We start from the raw sequence: 17,319 nt of genomic DNA on the forward strand, positions 1-17,319 counted from the left end.
ATTACTATTCGTTTTGACTTTTCTACCTATATGATTTTTACTACGTATAAAGATATAATATATATCTAAGATGCATAGCCAAAGTTATGTATCTAGAAAAAGTAAAATGAATAGTAATTTGGGACGGAGGGATAGTTTAGTATCTATTCTCTCCGTCTCAAATTACTATTCGTTTTGACTTTTCTACCTATATGATTTTTACTACGTATAAAGATACAATATATATCTAAGATGCATAGCCAAAGTTATGTATCTAGAAAAAGTAAAATGAATAGTAATTTGGGACGGAGGGAGTAAGTAGGATTCAAATTATTATTTGAAGAAACAGAGCATCCATCCTACCGGACCTGAGTTCGTTTCTTACGAGTTTGGGGTTTTCTATATGCTTACTTCAAGGGTGGAGTCAGCTAGCTCATTATATCATCCAATGAAGGTCGGGGACAGTGGCAAAAACATAAGACCCTCTTTTTTAACATCGTTATTTGAAAAAATATCGGCTCTTTTTTTCTCTCCTCTTTGCACCATTAAAAGCTCAACACCGAGCTGCCCTTGGAGATTCAACTATATTTACAAGGCATCGATCTGTCACTAAGATTCCACGAGACTGATCCAGTCCCCACCACCTCGCTGAAATTGAAGTGTGTCTCTGCGGTTCATCTCTTGTGATGGTGCCAAAGGCTGTTGAAGCAATGGCTCCACTCTCTAGTCATGGTTACTTTTCTCAATCCTTAGTAAGATTTTGTTGCAGAAAATAAAAGTTACTCCCTCCGTTTCAAATTATAGGTTTATTTCTAAATGCATAATAATATCTATGTATTTAGAAAAGTCAAAACGACTTACAATTTGAAACGGAGAGAGTACATCGTCGAGTTGTGTTTACATATATGCGATTTAAACCTCTGTACATGTACACTTGAACCCTTGATTTAGCGACTGTGGGCATATCTTCCATGTACATTTATCCTTCCCGTCCCTTTTGCACGCCTTCATAGTAGCAAGTCGTCTCTGGTAGGTGAGGTTTACGTAAACCTCATCAGCAGAAAGTGCCAAGCATCTTGGCAGGAGATGCTAGCCGAGCGTCCAAATCATGTGTACACATTCACTTTGGAAATTGGAATAGTCCAGTCCATGCTTCCTGCAACAATACACAAATCGGATTTCAAAAAAGGTAAAAAAAAAACCACAAATCGAGATGCAATGGCCTACGCGTGGATGACCTGTTTTTGGCGACCAAGAGCAAATTGCTCATGCGTTCGCATTTACCAAGGAGACATAAATACACAAAACACCTTACTCAATTTACGCTAACAAAGTCTCGCGAGGATTAGCTGCTTTATTTAGAATTTCAGGGACGACGCCAAGCGTCAAAATGTTTACATCTCGCGCTCACAGAAAGTCCGCACCATGAACCCACGGCTCAAACACCTCACACACTCGCTACTTCTCAGCAAATTCGACAGCAAGTCTGAACAGAAACGCAGACAAACACAGAACACAGAAATAAGGCGGCATGCGAATATTGCATATCAGCGCAGTTTCATCCAATAAACTCTGAAACTTATTCAACATCTACGCGCCCTTGACAGCAAGGCAAAAGGCTCTAAAGAAAAGAACCGATCTCGGCAACAGAAACGACCACCAGCAAACAGAGAAACCCCCGTGTGCAGGATGAGTAGACAGAGGATCAGATATATATCTTCAGTAAAAAAAGTCTGAAGGCAATAAGAAGTAAGAACCATCTTTCTCTTTCAACTCTTTACAACATTGCACTACTGTGCAAAACTGGAGCTAGACAGAGTAATGGAGTAGCAGTGGCAATCAGCAGCATCCAAACACCAAACCTAGACCAGCACTGTTAGACTTTTTCTTGCCGTAGTCTCACATATGATTCCAGTTACTATTCAGTTGCATAGTGAATTTGTAGTTTACCTGTAACACACATCGACTAGGCCACTTTTGAGCTTAGTGTGAACAAGCTTTCAATTTAGTCGCTAAGGAGTACAATCGTCCTCAACAACACTATACTAAAATATATTCATGTAATGATCATCTACAAGCGAGCTCTGTTTCTGGCCACAAGTCTGCTCCTACTGGGCTCCAGTTGTTCCTCAGCAACAAAGTGAGAAAACCTGGTTTGGAAACTAGTACATCATGTTATCAACATCGACTGGGCAGCTTTTGAGCTTAATGTGACAGAGCTTTCAGTTTAAACCTTCCTGATACCCACTCTTCGCAATATTTGGAAGATGCATACATTTTTCTGAAACACGAAAAATGCATACATTCATCCAACAAAAACAAACATATACAGTACCAAGGAAACAAAAAAAAAATCAGTTACTTGCAAGGACCGAAAAAATGAAGCCAGCAGATTAGATGATTATTATTCTGGAAACACAATAGGTGGCGTGTCAAACTTATAACTTAGATGGCAAACTTATATCTAGCATATGTAATGCTAACTTACACATGTCTGAACTCTCCACTGCTTGATTGCAGCATTAAACAGACCAACATCATTAGAAGGAATACACTCAAGCTTCAGCAAAATCCATCACCTAGTTCTAATAGATCTATATAATATTGCATCATTTGATTCTAGTAGATTTATCCAAGTTGCTAGACACTCCATACTTGGCAGATAAAAATTCGTTCAACATCCCAATCAGTATACCACAAGCAACAACGTCATTGCTTCTTAGCAAGGGCAGTTGACTCAGCAAAATAGGGAAAATATGGCGTAAAAGAAGTCCAGGAGTGTTCTAGAGTGCTGAGAGTACTCACTTCCTTACTATCCATGTCATATGATACCAGTTTCCCATTCAAGCCGTAAACAAAGAAGAAAACATTGCGATCTGGATGAATGGCGATTGGGAAGCTAAGGAAACATCGACTCAGACTCACTTCTCCAAACAGCTGCAAATAGCTCAACCTGTCCTTCAGCATCCATTGCTCTGTACCATAGTCCTCAAGAACCCAAATTGACAGTTCCGTAATAAAACCAGTCTGGTGGTCTACTATGTGTCCGCTCATGCAAATCAGGTTCCCTTGAGATTGACCAAGAAAAACAAGCAAACCACGCTCCTGTTCTGCCCAGTGGATAATCCTGCATTTCTCCCCTTCCCCATCAACTGCAACTATCATACTCAGTTGTTCATACGAGCGATGGACAATCAAATGCAGCATACCATTAACAAATGCACTGCCCACACAGGATCCTACGGTTTCACTTGACCAACATTCACTTGCCCTCTCACTCCATACCCCACTTTTAGATGAGTAGGTGTACACCTGTGACATGTTCAAGCCAGAGTCGTGGCAGAACTGAACCAACTTAAATTGCGAGGAGACAGCCGGGTCAAAAATCAAATAGGTAACGGCTGGCCATTCTTCCGGATCATAATCCCCTTGGCCCTTGGCTAGAGTCCAGCCCGATCTAGGCACAGTCACCCATTCTTTGGTGGCGGGGTTGCACACTATGTATCCCAGTGTTTTTGCGTGGCCTGCGTTCAGATACTGCTTGTGCCGAAAGAGTACGAGACCATTGCAGGAACGCAGGAGGATGAACTTCTGAGTCTCAGGTAGCTGCGGGAGGAAGGAGAACGCGGGGTCGACGGGAGGCACAGATCCCCCCAACAGGTTGAAGAAATGCCCATAGTTGTTGCCGTCGTTGTCCCCATAGAAGAAACCTTGTAATGTTTGGGGGAACTTCAACTTCCTGAGCCAGTCGGTGATGAGGCGGAACCAGGCCTTGGAGACGTACTTGAATCGGAACAGGGGCTTGGCGGGGAGGCGCGAGATTATCTCCGCGATGGGGTCGTCAGGGAGGCCGAGACCGGTCACCGCGCTCCGCTTTGGGGCAGTCCGTGCCCCCAGTCGGAGAAGAGTGAGGCGCAGGGGGCTGCAACGCAGAGGAGGTGATGAGGGATGCGCACGAGAGAGAAGAATTGCAGCGAGTTAGGAATCGGGAGGAGGGGAGAGCGTACCGGCTGCCGGAGATGGTCGGGATCGACGGCGGCGGCGATGGTCGGTGGGTGGCTCCCTTGCTCCGTCGGTTGCTGAGCCATCCAATCCAGGGAGATCTGGAGCTGGCCGTCGGAGCACCTCGCCGGAAACGAGAAGAGCAGCTCCGGCGCCGCGGTGGATCTACCTGGTGCGGCCAGCGCCGGGAATTGGATTCCTAAACCCTAGCTCCTCCCGGCCATTGCAAGATTGGGGGATTGATTGGGAACTGGACAGCGGACAGTGGAGAGTGGACTAGTGGAGTGGAGGTATAGGAGGCTGGGCACATTTTGGAAGAATCTGTACTTCAGGGATCGTTTTGCAAATATACATTTTGGAAAAGGGAGTCATCTTTTTATTTCTTTTCTGTAAATTCCGATCTCTAATATGATAACAACCTCAACTAGTAACTGTTGTGCATAACCAAGTCATTCGTCAGATTTGTGCATAATCTAGTTCTAAATATGCAGTTTAGTGATAGCTGTTGAAGCTCATAGCATTACAACCAGACGATCAAAATCAGATTTTTATTTCAGTAAAGAGTGAAGCAACTACAACCATCTTCGCTCTTTTAATTCATGAACATTTAACAGTTTGCACTATTTATAGAAAATAGACGCAAATTTTAGCAATGGGGCACAATATTAACCTAGGAACGGTGTCAAATTGAGAGAGAGCATCCGAGTAAAACTAGAGCCACCACAATCAGTTTAGCGGGACATCGACTCTACCACCTTCAATTCTTCTTGGTAAATTTTCACCGAACGAATCTGCAACCTCAAATTGTAGTCAGCTGTAAAGGTCCCTGATGGCTTAGCACTCAACAAATTGCTACCCACAAGCCTCCGCGCGTGTACAAAGTGCAATGGCAGATCCAACTGCCTAGTTTACAAGCTCATGTCTCAGTGGTATAAGAAGCAAATATAGCACTGCAAATGTCAGCCGTCATCGGCAAAGTAAACTTGCAGAAATATGAAGAAGTGGAAATGATGGCAGCTCCTAGCTAATTTTCAAAAAAAAAAAGATGATGGCAGCTTAAAAGGCTCTTTTGATCAATTAGGGCCCCTTTGATAGGGTTTTTCAACCGGCTTTTGATGAAGCATCAAAGGGGTTACTTAAAAACGGCTCCACCATCGAAGTCGGGAAGAAGCCACAAAACTGTTGCACGTTTGGCTGGGCTCTGGCTCCACCTGACGCGGTACTGTAGCTGTACTGTGCGGCATTGTAGCAGGGACCCGGAACGCAAACCGAGACGCCAAATGAACTAGAAAAGGGAAGGAGCCGGAGGAGCTAGAAAAAGTGGCTCCTCCGACTCTGACTTCACCTTGCTACATTACTACTACAATACTGCTACAAGAGGAGGAGCCGTTTGGGGTGGAGTCGCACCAAACTGGCCCTAAAAGAGGAGGAGTCAATTAAGTAGCTTCACCGGCTTCTCCTCCCTCTCCAAGAATTAATTGACCATAAAATTACCCAAATTGCTATTGAGAAACCGTTTTACCAAAAGTTTTCCAAAACAGCTTTAGCTCCACTAGAGAAGCCACTTCACCAGAAAAACCGGAGCCAGAACCGTTTTAGAAGGAGCTGAAGCTCTATCGAACGGGGCCTTAAACCCACTGGCCACTGCTGGCTGCCAAGCAGGCCAATTATCTGAGTTAGGAATTAGGATCATTCCACATACTACTCCAAAGTTAATAGGTTCAGTTTGGAATAATTTGTCTACGTGGTAGTAGTGTTCCCACGACACAAAAATACCATGAATCCAAATATGCCAAAAATGGTATCTGACGGAAAGCACTTCTCTTTTTTTTTTGGTTGCACGTCAAACCATCATTGCATTGTCCAAGTAGTCTTCTGGTGGCATTGTCAGTTCTTGATAGGTTTGTAAAGCCGGGGAGGCTTAACAGAGATGGCAGCATGAAAATTAACTTACGACCACAAATTAGAAACAAAGAAAAAGAAAGACCTCTACAATTTTCACTCTTTCTATGGTAACCCATAAGCCATGTTAATTTAGTAGTTTTAATTGCTAAAAGAGTTCTGTTTATTACATGAAAAAAAAGCATCATCCGTAGATTGTAACATGTGTAGATTGTGTATCTTCCTCATAGTCTTAACAGCACTGATTTGGAATTGATGTGCACCCACCCTTTTGTCTAATTGTTTCCTAAACTTGCGCACTTTCAGTTAGATCATGGCATTTGTGCGATGTTGCATGCTGTCCTCGTCTATTGCCTATCTTATGTTGTGCTGCTGAAATAATTCGACTAAATTTTGTGTGTAAGTATGGTTCATGAGTTGAAGCAACTTCCTCTGACAGATGAACTGTGGCACCTCACCTTAATCCTTTGCACATACTTATCCGTTATGATTACGATTTTCTTCATCGTGCATACTAAGTTTTTTACACCGTAATCACTATGCAGAAACACTGAACACATCATGCAACCTATAAAAGTAGTGCAGTGTGCAGGATCCACCATGCTCAGAAAGCAAAGCCTATCCCAATTATTACTAGGAGAATTAACATTGATCTTATTTTTTTAGAGGAACATTGTCTCGTCAAAATTCTGAACCAAATTTGCTGATGAGTTTAAACAAAACGCTAGCAAATGAATTTCTAGCAATCATGGTTGCAAGACGCGTGCTTCTAGAACTTGGAGGTATGTGAAGATGCCAAATGATAGTTTTAACAAATAGTGGCTTTGAAAGGTAGTGGGGCACACCCAAAACTGATAGATTGTGATAAAGTGGTATAAAAACAAACTGTGGGCACTTTGGATGATATTGAGGGCACCTAGATTCTTTTTTCGATGGTGTTTTCCAAAACTAGTTATATAGAAAAGAAAAAATTACTGAAAACAAATGTATCCTCTAGAAAGCATTAGCCATAACATTCAAAAGCAAGAATGTCAAAAGTTGCAGCTTTTACATAAAGGCGGCTTTGGAAAAGCTATCCCTTTATAGTAAAAAGGTCTTTAAAAAAGCGTCAACTAAAATAAATAGACTATCCTAATTAAAAAGCATAACCAAAATGTGGGCGTTTTGGATGGTATTGGTGCATACAAGATTCTTCTTTTGATAGTGCTAGAAACCAAATGGTGGGTGGGAACACTAGATTCTTCTTTTGATAGTGTACTTTACAAAATCATAGTATTAAAAATATACTATTGTTAATATATGGCGCCGGCTTGCTCAAAATTAAGCTGATCAACGTCATATATAAATGAACTGAGGGAGTAGTAGCCTGAGGTTCGTAGATTTGTAATAAAATCCTACAAAACAATTATTTGTATATTCCCCTCGCCGTTTACAGTTCGCTTTCAGGTAGGCGCGCAAAAGGCAAAACATCGGAGACCCAAAGCCTTTCCCCTTCCCTTCCGATGGAGCCAAGCCTGCACGGCGCCCAGCTCGCCGCCAAGTCCTCCGAAGACGACGCCGGGATGGACCGCCTCAGCGCGCTCCCCAACGACGTCCTGCTCCGTATCCTCCTCCGCCTCGAGGACGCCGCGGTCGCCGGCCGGACCAGCGTGCTCTCCAGCCGCTGGCGCCGCCTCTGGGCGCTCCTCCCGGAGCTCCGCTTCCATTCCTCCCGCGAGCCCCGGCTCATCGCCTCGGCTCTGCTCGCCCATGAAGCCGCCCTCAGCTGCCTCGACGTGGGGGCCGAGGACGCCGCCCCCGAGTCCGTGGCGGCCTGGCTCCCCGTCGCCGCGCGCCGCCTCTCCGGCAGCCTCGTGTTCACCAACCGCGTGCCAGGGAAGAAGAACGCCAACGAGGACGGCGAGGAGAGAGGCGCCTTCGAGCTTCCCTGCCTCGCGAACGCCACCGGCGTCTCCCTCGACCTCGGCTGCCTCGGCGTCTCCGTCCCGCGCGCCGGCGTCTTCGCGCGCCTCACCGAGCTCTCCCTGAGCCGCGTCCAGTTCCGCGGCGGCCCTTGCGCGCTCGGCGACGCCGTCTCCTCCCGGCGGTGCCCGTGCTTGGAGAAGCTCACGGTCCGCGACGCCCTGGGGCCGAGCGACCTCGCAATCCGTTCCGATTCGCTCCGGCACATGGAGCTCGCCGACGTGCGTGGCTTGCGGCGGCTCACCGTCGTCGTGCCAGCCCTCGAGCACTTGACCGTGGTAGCCTGCTTCTACCATCATCATCCAAATCGACCGGTTGCCAACATCACAGCTCGTCAGCTGAAGGAGCTCCGGTGGGGGGACATGTTCGATCGAAGATCTGTCCAGCTTGGCAAGATGAAGCATCTCCAGTGTCTGTGCCCCGACATTCTTCTTGTGTATGGATCTTCGCCCAATCGCTCTTGCATTGAGCTCTTGCGGTGCTTTAAGGTCATCCAGAAACTTTCCCTCACACTGATCTATCCACCGGTGAGTTCACTTCCGTTCTTATTGGGAATTATGTCATCATGGTAACATTCTAGTATATGTTTGACGACTTATCATTCTGGGCACAGATTTGAGAACTGGGAACCAATATCCATCCTAGACCATTAAATCATTCACACAATTTCGTAATATTTTGACAATGCCTGTGAATCTAAGTAACTGCCATGAAGTAGTACTATTTTTAGGCTTTATTTATTGAAAATGTTGCTTAGCTGCAACATTGTAAGAAGTGGTCTAATCAAGTAGTTGCACAGATGATAAGAAATTCACCAATGAAAAACTCCCGTTGTATTGCTTTGCTCATGTCCCTGCAACATTTCTGAGCAAAATAATTAATATTTAACCTTTCCTAATATATCTTGGCAATACATGAGGTCCAAACGTTTGTTTGTAGAGAATTAGTAGTATGGTTCTTTGGGAATGCAAAAAAACTAGATTTTATAATTTATATTTGAAATCTGATGTGAGCTTACTTCAAAATTAGATGTTTCTGACTCTTTATTTCCAAACTGACACAATTCCCTTGTTCTATCTATGGTGACTTCCTATGGACACACAGGACATTGATGACCAACCATACTTGTTGGGAGACATGAAAATACTCCCGGGTGCTACGCTTTTGCACCTGAGTTTAACTTCAAACGGACATGCCTTTGGGGCCAGCCTATTCCATGTTCTCAGGTTGTGTTCTGGTACCAGAAAGCTGGCTCTGAAACTTTTTAGTGACAGTTTGGAGGTAAAGTTATCCCTTTTTTATATACAATATTCATTCACCAAAGCCTGATCTGCTACTAGTCCTAGGAATTGTTGGCATGCTTATATTTTTGTTGCGAAGTTCATTTGTTGTAACCGTGCCTTATTTTTGTCCAAATAAAGCCACTTTGCTCTATAGTATTGAGTTTTGACTGAATGGTATACCATTTGGGCTGCAAATACGTGCTAATCCTTATAGTTATTATCAGCATTTTTTAAATAAATGATAGTAAATTACTGAAATTGTTGCATGGGATGCTTGATCTTGATGATACAACTAGGAGTTAGGAGATAGTAGTAAACATTGGGTACATGATTTTTCAAAGTTCCCATACTTCTAATGGATAACCTAGCTAATTTGTAAGGCCAATTGAAAATCTTCATGAGTAGCCCAATACCAGAGGATTTGTCGAGTTTTATGAAAATCATGTTTGCTGTACCACTTTCTCTTAACTTGGAACAATTATATATTATTGCAATCTGATGGCTTCAGGCTAATGATGTCTCAGTGGAAATCTTTTATTGCTAATGTTTATGATGTCTTGATAAGTTTCAAGTTCAACTCTTAATCATTTAGACTTTACTAAGTTAATATGATCCTTGTTTCAGGAACAAACTGTTTTCCCACCTGGTTGCATTTGTGATGAGCAACAAAACTGGAAAACTGAGGAACTCTTGTTGAATCAGCTCAGAGAATTAGAAATCACTGAGTTGAGAGGATCTGAAAATGAAGTTACCTTTGTGAAGCAGCTGTTCAAATGGGCGACAGTGCTAAAAAGGATGAAACTAACTTTCAATTCTTTGGTGAAAGAAAGTGTGGCCGAGAGGTTCTACAAGATTTTACAAAGCTTTTCCAGGCCAGAAATATGCATGGAATTTTACATGTATAAGGACATGATGGAGGTGCTGTATGCGCCCGAAGACTAAGGTCCTACTACTTCAAATCATTTTAAGCACTAGACATCAGCAAAGGCTGGAGTTGCGTCAAATTTTATCGAGGTCTTTTTTAGACTGGACACATGTGTAGAAAGTTTACATGAATCATGATGTGCCCAATAAGGTCGTGGTTCTTACTTGCACCAGAAGACGAAAGACACCTGGGTGTGACTCTTACGAGCTGACTATGTTTATGTTGTTGCAGAAGTGCTTTTATCTTGTAGTTTTCTCATGTATGGTGTACTATACAGCAGGCCAACATTGAAACGCTAGCATATATCCTTACAATATGTTGCAATGCTACAATAATCCATATAGGCTATTACATTTTACATATGCTCCCTGTGTTTGGTCACATATGGTGCCTTTTTTTTTGCGATTGTTTACATTTGATCCGTAAATCTCTCTTACAAACTTGAAATGTCCAGGAAAATTGGCTTGCATTGAAAAGGTGAAAAACTGTGCTGTTTTTATAATATTCAGGAGGTTAATTTGACTAATAGGCCTGTTTGGATAGGAGATCTTGCATTGGCATTGGCATCTTCCGTAAAACTGTGCTGGCTCCCATGCATTGGCATTGCATCGAACCGTTGGTGAGCAACCATTTCAAGCATACTGCCTGCGCTCAAATCCTGCAGCCTATGGCATCACTATTTCACTAAACAGTTGAATGCCACCAGACTGGTTTGAGTGGAGGCAGTGTATCCCTCCTTGAACTGGCAGCATGACTAACCAATGTAACCTGCAATCAACCCAAGAGCCATTGTTCAAATCAGAGCAGGTGGCATCCAGCCAAAACCTCCATGGCCATCCATTCAAAATGAAAGTTGCCCACACTATTTTTGGAATAGAGAGGCATCTCTTTTTTTTTGTAAATTCCAAAATTTCCACACCATCGCAGCAAGCCAGTTGGCACAAAAAACAGAACTTTCTTTTCTACACACAAAACTTATTTAACACCTACACATCCTTAAACAACAGGACAGCAAAGACAAAAAGCTCCGAGAAAAAGAACCTGTCTCACATAACAGAAACAAAACCATCAACAAACAGAAAGACTATGTGTCTATGGCCATTGAGTCTTTTTTTTTTTTGAGACCCTATGGCCATTGAGTCGATGCAGAACTCGAAGTTCCTCTTGTCTATGGACATGCCCGGTATTTTTACCAACCAGCAACTGTATGAATCTCTCTTCATCATACGTATCTTGTAAACTTGCCCAACATTGAAGAAGAAAGGAACAAAACTCATAAACGATTCAGCTCGGTTTGTTAGGTGAAGCTGCTGGAGCCGGCAGCATTACAACCAGAGGATCAAACAGAAATACAAAGCTCAGCATGAGAAGACAGTTTGATTTTTATTTCAGTAAAGAATGAAGCAACTACAATAAGCTTTGCCCTTCTGATTCATGAATATTCAGCAGTTTGCACTAATTATCCAGCAGTAGGGATAGCTGTTGAATCTCACAGCATCACAATCAGACGATCAAACAGAAAAATATAAAGTGCAGATCAGACGATCAGATTTCTATTTCAGTTAAAAGTAAGCAACTACAATCAGCTTGGCTCTCTTGATTCATTAACATTCAACAATTTCCACTATTTATACAATAAGATAAAATCGATTTACATTTTAGCAATGATACTATGTGTCACTTGAGCAGAGAGCATCCAAGCAAAACTGGAGCCACCACAGGACAATTAGATCTTAGTGGTGTACATGGTGGACATTGACCCTCTACCAAATTTGATTCTTGGTAACTTTTCACATGGCGAATCTGCAACCTCAAATTGTAGTCAGTTCTAAATGTCTCACATTTTCAGTGAGTGGGTGCTAGCACTCAACAAGTTGCCAAGCCTCCTGTATATGTACAGAGTGCAATGTTAACTCCAACTGCCATAGTTTACTATCTCAACTTGCATGTCTCAGTGGTACAAGAAGCTAATATAGCACTGCAAATGTCAGCAGCAAAGTAAAGTTCCAGAAATATAAAGGAGTCAAAATGATGGCAGCCTATAAAAACCTCTTCTTTGTCTTGTTCTGAAGACTGAACCAGTTGGTCAATCAACATTAAGCCCACTTCTTCTCTAGTTGCCTAGCAGACCAAGTATCAGACTTAGGATCATTCCACATACTAGCTTCAAAGTTGAAAGGGTTCAGTTTGGAATAATTTTTCTAAGTTGTAGCGTTTGTGTTTCAGACAGCACATAAAAGTATCATGAATCCAAATTTTCCATATATAGTATTTGGCAGAAAGCACTGTTTTTCTTTTTGTTGCACAGTGAAGCCATCATTGTCCAAGTAAACTTCTGAAGGCACTGTCCTGGCGACCATAGGTTCTTGATAAGAATGTAAAGCTGGGAGGCTTACAACAGAGATGGCAAAAGTAAGGTACTGTCTGGATGACCATAGTTAACTGATGGCCACAATTTAAAAACAAAAAGGAGATAGATAGATAGATAGATAGATAGATAGATAGATAGATAGATAGATAGATAGATAGATAGATAGATAGATAGATAGATAGATAGATAGAGAGAGAGAGAGAGAACTCCGGATTTGATGGTAGTCCACATGCCATGTTAGTTTAGCAGTTTTAATTGCTAAAAGGGTTCTTTTTACCTGAAAAAATAGCATCAACTGTAGATTTTAACAGGTGGTAGACTGTATTCTTCAATAGTCTTAACAGCACTTGATTTGAAACTGATGTGCATTCTTTTCTATAATTGTTTCCTGAACTTGCTGCATTTTTTTGCCTTCTCATTTCCAAGCCACTGATCTAGTACAACTTCATCCGAAGAGAAGATGCAACATTTGGAGCTTATAGCAATAATTTGTAGAAAAAAAAACTCCAATTTCAATTGGAACACCTTCAAACTTCTCAGAGACAAAGCTAACTGGTATGCTGTACATAATTAGTGGTAAATGTAAATAAGCTAGATATTGATTGCCGTAACAAAGAAAAATTGGTAGCTAAATATGCTACATTTACCTTCCAAAAAACTCGAATTTCAAATGGAACAACCTCAAAACTTCTCAGACAGAGCTAACCAGAATGGTTGTACACAGTTAGTGGTAAATGTAAATAAGCTAGACATTGGTTACTGTACAAAGAACAATTGGTACCTAAATATGCTACATTTATCTTCACAACAATGCTAAAATAGGACCAAGCAATTATCATCTACAAGCAAGCTCTGCTCTATCCAAAGTCTCATATTACCAGTTGCCACTTATTGTTCAGCAATTGGCAGTGTACATGGGAAAAATTGGTCTGGGAAGTGGGAACTAGCCATGCCATTAACCAACTAGGCAGCTTTTGGTGTTAATGTGGAAGGTGCTAACTCATTCAGTTTCAAACCTTCTAATACCATGTATTGCTGGCAATATTTGGTTTTAATAAGGAAGGTGCTAGTGTTTTCAGTTTCAATCATTCAACACATGAAAGGTCAAAGAGCAATCACTCACCTGTAAGGTCAAGAAAAAAAGTTCTGATAACTATAATTCTGAAAAAAGCAAATGGTAACATACGATCTGATTGCAGATCAAACATCATAAGTTGGAAAAGAAACTGAGACAACTAGCATAGGAAGCTAGCTTATTACAAAAATTTAAACAACTGACTTCCAGTGTTCATTAGACTAAAACACAGGGACGATGAAGATATCGAAGCACTGAAAAAAAATGCCCTAATAATAGTAGATTTATCCAAGTTCCTAGCAATTCCATACTCAGAAAGCAGCAGTTCAGAAAGCAGCAGTTCAGTGCTTCTTTGAGAGCGCCGGCGACTCCGAGATATAGGGAAAATAAGGAGTAATATGCCCATAGTGACGTCCAACATTGAAGAGAGCACACAATTCATCACGATTCATATCATATGATATCAGTTCATTCTCCCACACAAAGAAAAACCTATTGCAATCTGGATGGATGGCGGCCACGTTGCAGCGGTCTCTGAAATCGTCGCGAGTAATCTCTCTCCCAAACAGCTTCAAAAAGCTCACGGTGTGCTTCAGGTTCCATTTTTCTGCACGATAGTCCTCAAGGATCCAAATGGACAGTCCAGTGCCAGTCTCATCCATAGAAATGCAATGCAAGTACCCATTGGATTGACCAAGAAAGACAGGGACACCACAATGTTTATCTTGCCAGTGGATGCCCCTGCATGTGTTCCCTTTCCCATCGATAGCAACTATAATCAGCTTATAGCGTACACTCTTAGGGAAGACGTTGGCGAATACATGCAGTAATCCATTGAGAAATACGCTACCGCTCGTGTGTGTCATGGGACAGTGCATGTCCCGCAATTCCCATCGCTCCCGTCCATATGAAGCATTACCCCATCTCCCAGTTTCAGACGAGTAGGCACGTGGCTCTGTCCCCCTGATCTTTCTCTTCCTCATCAAAGCGGAGCTCGATCAACTTGAAGTGCAAGGAGATGGCTGGATCAAATACCAAATGAGGTTGAACCCATAAATTCCAAGCATTTAGAAATTCGGTGTCACTGTCAATGTATTCTTCGTCCAGGCTCTCTTCAGATGGGAATGGAGTGGAATGGAACGTGGAGCTGGGCACGTGCACCCAGTGTTCAGTGGTGGGGTTGCACACAATGTAACCTGGTGTCCTGCAGTTCTTCTGTAAGATTTCACCTGGTGTCTCATATCTGGACCTATCTCGGGTGTGCGCAAATAGGAGAAGCCCATGGCCAGAACTGAAGAGAGTGATCTTCTCAATTCCAGGCTGGTTCCTCAGGAAGCTGAACAGAGGGTCCACGAGAGGCACATATCTCTCAGACAGGTTTATGAAATGCCCAGGGACCAAGTTCTCACCGGCGTCATCTCCTTCGTCGCCTTCATCTTCGTCGGCGTCATCTACACCGCCTCCTTCGGCGCCGTCCTCGCTTTCATCGCCTCCTTCGACGCCGTCCTCACTTTCGTCGCCGTCCTTGCCGCCGCCTTCGTCGCCGTCATCTTCTTCGTCGCCTTCCTCACCACTGCCTCCTTCGGCGCCATCCTCACCGCTGCCGTCCTCGCCTTCGTCGCCATCCTCACCACCGCCTCCTCGGCCGCCGCCGATGAACTTGATGTCATCTACGCAGCCGTAGAAGAAGCCCTCTAGCGTGCGGGGGTGGTTGCTGGAGCGGAGGACGTCGTTGGCAATGAAGTCGCGCCACTCCTTGGAGACGCACAATGTTTCACCGATACGCGATACCGGTACGCCGATACGTCGATACGGCAAAATCCGAAAAACCCTGATACGTCAATACGTCTAGTGTATATAAATAAATCATTTTTTTCATATTTCCTTCAAAATAAAAATAGCAAAACATGCAAAACAGTGATATATAGAAACACAGCATGTCCAGCCATCCATAGTAGATAGATAAATAACATACAGAGCTATAGAGCAAGCAGTTCAAAGATTAAAACTTAAAAGCCACATCAAGTTCAATCATCTTCTGCAATCATAACCTCAAACTCAGGCTCATCCAAAGTAAGATTGGCAGCCTGGAGAATGCCGACACCATCAAATATCTCAAAACCATCTCCCCCAATATCCCACATCTGGGATGGCCCTGTGAGATACTCATCACTGCTCCTTGAAAGAAGACGCAAGTTATTATGCACGAACACCAAATCCTCAGCACGTTCAGGAGTGAGCTTGTTTCTTCTCAGGTTACGGATAAAACTGTAGGTGCTCCAATTCCTCTCGCAGCAAGAAGAAGAAGAAGCTGGCTGCCCAAGCAACTTAAAAGCTAACTCTTTCAGCTCCGGGTCCTGGACCCATAGATGCCCCACCACTGAAGTGGATCAAAATGGGCTCTGTCATCAATTGAATCAGGTAAGCTAAAGAGGCCTCTTTTCAGAGAGTAATCAGCAAACTGTTGTTTAACTCTCCTCAGCTCCTCTGTAACTGGATAAAGCTTTCTAAGGCGGTTGTTTCTCTCCTCTGAAATTTCTGGATCCATATGGGGGGCTACACGGTTTGGATCTTCCGAAAGCCATTGTTCACTATAGTACTTTGGGTTAAGTGAGTGCGCCAAACAATGGAGCGGAGTGTTGCTTTTGAGCCAGCGATCCTGTAAAATGTAAAATGTCATTGACAACATTGAAGAATTCAGATTCATCAAGTGGCCCCGTGCCTTCTTTCCTGAAAATAACACCTTTCACCTTCTCTATCATGCTGTCCCACATCTCATATATCAAGTGGAGACAAGGCTTGTCAGTATCAGCTGCCCGTAGCATTGAGTAGATAGGGTCAGTGAAATCAATGATGTATTTCACTTGATCCCACCAAATTTCATCAAGTATCTTCTGCCTGACAAAGTTGGCCTTCTCCTGATCATCTTCCCTATATGCTCTCCACTTATCACTGATTACCATTTGAACAAGTGATTCCTTCAGAAGGAGAAACCTCCTCAGCATAACAATGACAGATGCAAATCTTGTATCTGCAATAGCTAGAAACTTGAGCTTACTAAATGAATTGAACATTGACAGCCTCATCCCATGATTCATGATATAATTCTTGATTTGGAGAGCATCCCCTGCAACATCACTTATCCATTTAAGTTCTGGATTTTCACCTTCATCATTCTTTGCAGCACATATATTTTTCAGCGCTAAGTTCAAGGTGTGAACAACACAGGGAGTCCAAAAGATATTGTTGTACTTTGATTCAATAATCAAACCAGCAGCTTTGCAGTTTGCTGCATTATCTGTGATTACCTGAACAACATTCTTTGGTCCAACTTTTTCAATAACATCAATCAAGAGGTCAGTAATGTAATCCTTAGTCTTTGCCTGTCCTTCAGTGTTTTCACATTTCAAGAACATAGGACCGCTTTCTGTTACAGCTATGAAGTTCAAAAGGGAACGCTTCTGAGTGTCAGTCCATCCATCAGCTGCAATTGGCACCCCTTTTGTGGGCCATGTGCTCTTGATGGGTTCAAGATGTCTCTCCACATTAGCCTTTTCTTGCTGCAGGAGAGTTGTTCTCAACTTATTGGTTCCAGGAGGAACATATCCACCCATGCCATGGTTCGCCACAAAGTTGTAAGAGGCTCGATAGTTTGGGTTTCTTGCCAGGTTGAATGGAATGCCTGCAAATCCAAAGATTGAAGAGATGAACCATGTTAGCAGCTTATAATCAACTTGTATTTACAAACTACACTTGCAATTTGAGAATAAGAAAAATAGTACAACAGCTAACCTCCAGTGTAGAATATCCTTGCAATCAT

General features: G+C 42.9%; 3 protein-coding genes and 1 pseudogene across 3 annotated transcripts; 1 reads left to right on the top strand and 3 right to left on the bottom strand.

The window, feature by feature from the left end:
- Positions 1–375: 375 nt before the first annotated feature.
- On the bottom strand, positions 376–5,225 carry LOC117843995 (F-box protein At5g49610). The gene is made up of 4 exons (XM_072291763.1): positions 5,205–5,225; positions 3,987–4,180; positions 2,785–3,901; positions 376–1,135 (listed from the first exon to the last, which is right to left on the bottom strand). The coding sequence occupies exons 1-4, from the start codon at positions 5,223–5,225 to the stop codon at positions 1,100–1,102; spliced, it is 1,368 nt and encodes a 455-aa protein (XP_072147864.1). The 3' UTR covers positions 376–1,099.
- A 2,033-nt stretch (positions 5,226–7,258) lies between these two features.
- On the top strand, positions 7,259–10,405 carry LOC117846123 (putative F-box/FBD/LRR-repeat protein At4g03220). The gene is made up of 3 exons (XM_034727237.2): positions 7,259–8,372; positions 8,950–9,126; positions 9,753–10,405. The coding sequence occupies exons 1-3, from the start codon at positions 7,386–7,388 to the stop codon at positions 10,068–10,070; spliced, it is 1,482 nt and encodes a 493-aa protein (XP_034583128.2). The 5' UTR covers positions 7,259–7,385; the 3' UTR covers positions 10,071–10,405.
- A 3,435-nt stretch (positions 10,406–13,840) lies between these two features.
- LOC117843996 (uncharacterized) lies at positions 13,841–14,377 on the bottom strand. The gene has a single exon (XM_034724785.1). The coding sequence runs from the start codon at positions 14,375–14,377 to the stop codon at positions 13,841–13,843; it is 537 nt and encodes a 178-aa protein (XP_034580676.1).
- Positions 14,378–15,526: 1,149 nt separating this feature from the next.
- On the bottom strand, positions 15,527–17,319 carry LOC117843997 (uncharacterized; annotated as a pseudogene).

Source organism: Setaria viridis, chromosome 2, assembly GCF_005286985.2.
Source record: "Setaria viridis chromosome 2, Setaria_viridis_v4.0, whole genome shotgun sequence".
Taxonomy (NCBI): Eukaryota; Viridiplantae; Streptophyta; class Magnoliopsida; order Poales; family Poaceae; genus Setaria; species Setaria viridis.